We start from the raw sequence: 4760 nt of genomic DNA on the forward strand, positions 1-4760 counted from the left end.
CCCCGCCCGGCGCCAGGGACGGCCCGCAGCCTCCCCGGCGGCGCCTCGCCTGCTCGTGGCTCGGCCGTGTTAACGGGGCTCGGAGGCCCCGGCACCGGTATCTCCCCCGCGGCCGCGCTCCCGAGAGCCCCTCTGGTTCCCAGCGGGGTCAGGCAGCTCCGAGGCTTCGGGAGCCACGCGTTGCATCTCCACGTACCCGAGTTTGTGGGTGTTTTGATGGTCCCCGAAGTAACGCGGCACCTGCCTCTCGCTCTGGACCGGAGCCCTTTGGTGAGCGCTGGCCCGGCATCAGGTCCGATGCCTGTCCAGGCCGTGCCCCTCTGGGGTTTAATCCAGGTATTGGTGGTTCTCTTGCGTAACTTGGTGTCCAGGTGAGGCAGGGGACCGTTGCAGAGATTTCTACATAAAACGTTGAGGCAACAAGTTGTTGCTGCAGGTTTATAAGCTCCTTGAAGCAGAGGCTATCTCTGTTCTGTGGTATGGAGCTTAGCTGAGTAAGACTTTAGTCCAAGACTCAGCGCAGGCACTTGTTGCAGTAAAAGCAGTGATTTACTGACAGTTGTGTACAGTGGAACTGGGGCTACTGGTCTGTAAAGCTAAACAAACTGTGCTTTCCTGAGGTGAACCTCCACTTTTCTCTGTCTCTCTAGCATCTGGTCATCCTGTTAAGAAAGGAAAAAAGTAGTTAGGAGAGAGAACTGTTAGTTCGCATCAGGTACTAACGCTCGTTTACATTTTTACTCAGGACTAAATGGCAAGCAAATGGACTGTTTGAAGCACTGGGTTTGATCGTCTAAGAGGAGGGACTCTGCTGAGGATAACCCACAGGGAATCTGTTGGGTATCTCTGTAATCTCAGGCTCTTCCCTGATATGGAACAAAGTGCAGGTGAACAGGAATCCCAGCCAGAGAGTCATGTGGATAGCAAGAGCAGCGTGAAATCCTTGCCTGGGGGAGCGGCCCATGTCAAACTGGAAATAAAAAAACATGCAGTTACTGATGACTACAAACTCTCCAAACGGGTGCTAGGGTTAGGAATCAATGGCAAAGTACTGGAGTGTTTCAACAAGGAGACAGGCCAGAAATGTGCTTTGAAGGTATGTAGGCTTTTTTTTTTTTCTCCCCTTTTGATGTCGAGGCCAGAGTTCACTTCCAATACCCTGTAAAAGCTACTTGTTCTGTTGCTTACATTTCACAGTGCTGTATGAATAATTTGAATATGTGGAAACATTTGCTATTGCTTATAACACTGTAGTGCAAACTTGAGTCTTTTCCAGAATATTCTGAGTTTCCAGAAGAATGTTATCAGCTGTGAAGTTCTCGTGTTCATATTTAAAAGACAGAAAAGCGGGGGAAAAAACAGTGTCTTAGTGTGTTCTGTGAAAAAGCTTGCTAGATTTTGAATGAACCTATTACACAGTGTTTGGGAAGGAAACTATTCTTGATCTCGTGCAATGAAAGAGGCCTAAACTGGGAAGGATTTAAATGTTCATTGGTCTTTAGGCTTTCCTCCCTTTGAAGACTTTTCTTAAGTGGCATTTCCAGTTGTTTATTCACTTACTCTCTTTATTTTTGTGATCCATTTACAGAAGGGTATTACTCGGGAAAACACTGATTATACCAGTATGGCAAGTAAGTTTAGTAAATATTTATGGTCATAAGTACTACTTAAGTAAATGTAGCAGTAACCATTCATTAGAGAACATAAAGCTTACCTGCCTTTTGCTCTGCAGCTTTTAAACTTGAAGATTCCCCTGATGCTTTTAAACCACATTGTTAGAAAAAAAGCAGCCCAAATGAGAACCAGGATGGTTCTGTATGGTAAGACTGAAAACCAGCTGAAGTAATTGTCATTTACTTAAGAATGTTACCAAGTCCTTGCTGGTGTTAATCCGATTAGTTGTGATGTCTAGAAGGCTTTCATGTACCCTTCCTTTTCTTAAACCTCACACTCCATGTTTGCTGACAGCAGGATGTTGGCTGCTAGTGGTCAGCTGGAAGGTCTGCCAAGGGCTGGGTATGGTCTTACCTTTGCTAAGTAGAACTGCTGTCCCCAGCAAAGCCTTTGCGCTTTGACAGAGCAGACTGGAAATATCTAGTGGCTTTGTGTATTGAAAATATTTTTAATAGAAGAACTAGAAAAGCTTATAATACAATAACGATGATATAATTCACATTTCCAACACACTCATTTTCTTTATCACACTGTTTTTTGAATTAGCTGACTCAGAAATTTATCATGGGGAAACTGGAGGTTTTGGCAGACTTGGATGTACTGGGGTTTTGTGCCTGCATAGAGGAGTGTCAGGTTTTTACAACTCTGAGGTGATCCATTAATCAGATCCTTCTGAAGTGCTATCAACATTAATTTCTATACTTAGCATACTGTGATGAAGGATAATAGTTAATATGAAGCTGTTCTGCTGTTTCTGAATAGTTCAGCAGCTTTGTTGCTGATTATAGACCATTCATACTTCAAAAGGTTTTGCAGTCTAAAGGCCTGGAAGCATTTTAAAATAGAAGTTGCCATTTCAGAGCACAATCCAGGGGCAACAGGTGTGTTCCAGAGCAAATTCTGTAGCTCAGGAATCAAATATGAAATGCATTACTATGGATACTAGCATCTGTAAATTATTTTTTTTTTTATTCAGTGCTCAGAGTTGGGAGGGGGAGAAGAAAAGTAAAGTTGCTGTGCCCTGACAGTGTCCTCTGCCTGATGGGGAGGAGGAAGCTATAGTAGGGCATCCAATACCAGTTTCTGATTGAGTTGGCTGATTTTTTCAGAACTTTAAAAAATATATTAAGGACCAAAACACCACCCCCCTTCCCAAGCTGGAGTTTTGTCATTAATGGCTAATATATCACTGAAATTATGCTTTATATGTGTTTGTCATCCTCCCCTCCCCAGCTGTGGAATGTGTGCACTTTTCTTCTGAAAGGAACAGAAATATTAAGATGTTTATGAGTTCTCTAGGGAGTTTAAATGGCAGATAATAGTTTGCTGCTTGCATGTATGTATTTCTTATCATTATGAGTTTAAGTGCTGAATAAAAAGTTAAATATGCAATTAAGTAAAACTGCCAGCAGCCCAGAGAGAATCCGCTATTCTCTCCAAAGATGGTCTAATGAGAAGATTACCCAACAAGGAAGGATAAAAACTATGCTTGGTTAATTGGCAAGAATAGAACGATCTTTTCCTAGCCCTGAAGATATTTGCAAGGATTAAAATATTCAGAGGAAGTTTTTTCATTGTTTTTTGTGAAACCTGAACTGGGCCATGCAAATCCCAAACCTGCTCCAGATGAAACTTCAGAGCAAACCATCCAGTCAAAACAGTTATGGAAAAGGGATGAGAAACTTGGAAAAAATGTTCAGATACAGCTTCAGTGCAGAATTCTCTTTGTAGGGACAGTAGGGTCTCAGCACTCTGCCTTGTCACTGCTCATACATCCTAGGTGTGATGGCGGGGTTATCATTCGCTTACAGGAATAGAAAGTGGAGGCTGATGAGGCTGTCACAGAAAAAACCCAACTGGTCTGACAGGTAAAGAGAAATGTAAAGATTGAATTGCAAGTTGAACAGGAAAAAAGGGTTACTGGCTGGATTCTTTTTCTAGTGGTTTCTTGTGCAGTATCCATTGAGATCTATGTGTATTTGTGAACAAATACTTCAGGTGTGAGTGTGCTCACTGTAATCTACTCCTGGGAAAGGAAAAACATCATTGCTGCTGCTGAAGATAAAGCATATTAGTCTGTTCCCCTTCACACCAAATTTGCCCATTAAAGCAGCTTCTGACTTGGCAGATGGCACTGCTTTGTGCCTGCAGGTTTTCTCTTATATGGGAACAAAGCCAGCACAGCCAGGATCTGGATAGAAATTACTCAATGGAAGGAATTTTAACTGAGGTACTCTGGAGGAAAGGACTGGAACAGGCAGAAACATTCATCTGCAGAGCCATGTGTCAGTCAAGCACTACATACTGTAATTGGGAGGTCCCTGTTGTCCTCTTTAGTCTGTGTCCGTAATTGGAACTAGTTAGAATGTCACTAATCATTTTAGAGTGGGAAAACACAAGATATCCTCTCAGAGATACTGCAGGGCTTTGGTTATTTTCCTGAAGTATTATGTGGCTTAGTTTACTCTGCCTGGCATTGTGATTTGCTACACGCTTGTACAATGTGCTGTCAGCTTTGTTTCCGTTAGATTGAAATGCCACACGCATTGCTGTCCTGCTTCAGAAAATCTAATCTGGTTACTCACTTAAACACATAATGACATTTTGGCTGAACAGCACTGTTTTCAACTAGTGAGAATGCAGGGATTTAGAAAAGTAGAAGCATAAACAAAACTGCTGTGCAGGACTGTGGCCTTCTAGAAGGCAACTATGTTTTAGTCTCTCTTCCTTACAAATAGAAAACCTTCTCAGATCTCTCTCCATAGTTGATCCAGAAATAGTGTCAAGTGAAGTCTAGTCACTCTTCTATATTTATCTTTTCTTTGCCAGTTTGCCCTCTTCTATTCACTTTATCTTTGGGGCTAAAATTTAACCTCTAATTTTTTAACACTGCCATCAGCTTGAGTGTTCTCTGATATTTTTAACGCTCCTCCCTGGTTTTAGGAGAGGAGGCGGCCAAAATAGCTGCCTACCTGTGAGGATAAACGTGGACTCCTGGGACTTGCCTCCCATTAAAAAAAACCCCAACCTACAGTTCCTTTTTTGTTCTTTCTTCCTTTTTCCCCCCCTCTTCCCCCCCCCCCCCC

General features: G+C 42.8%; 1 protein-coding gene across 1 annotated transcript in view; it reads left to right on the forward strand.

The window, feature by feature from the left end:
• Positions 1-4760, forward strand: part of MAPKAPK3 (mitogen-activated protein kinase-activated protein kinase 3) — a 52700-nt gene that overhangs the window by 2647 nt on the left and 45293 nt on the right. The window contains exon 2 of the mRNA XM_026857492.1: positions 746-1096. Coding sequence (XP_026713293.1) covers positions 872-1096 — 225 coding nt within the window. The 5' untranslated portion in view covers positions 746-871. The remainder of the gene's footprint in view (positions 1-745; positions 1097-4760) is intronic.

The sequence above is a fragment of the Athene cunicularia genome (assembly GCF_003259725.1).
Source record: "Athene cunicularia isolate RWA chromosome 12 unlocalized genomic scaffold, athCun1 chr12_part1, whole genome shotgun sequence".
NCBI classification, from domain to species: domain Eukaryota; kingdom Metazoa; phylum Chordata; class Aves; order Strigiformes; family Strigidae; genus Athene; species Athene cunicularia.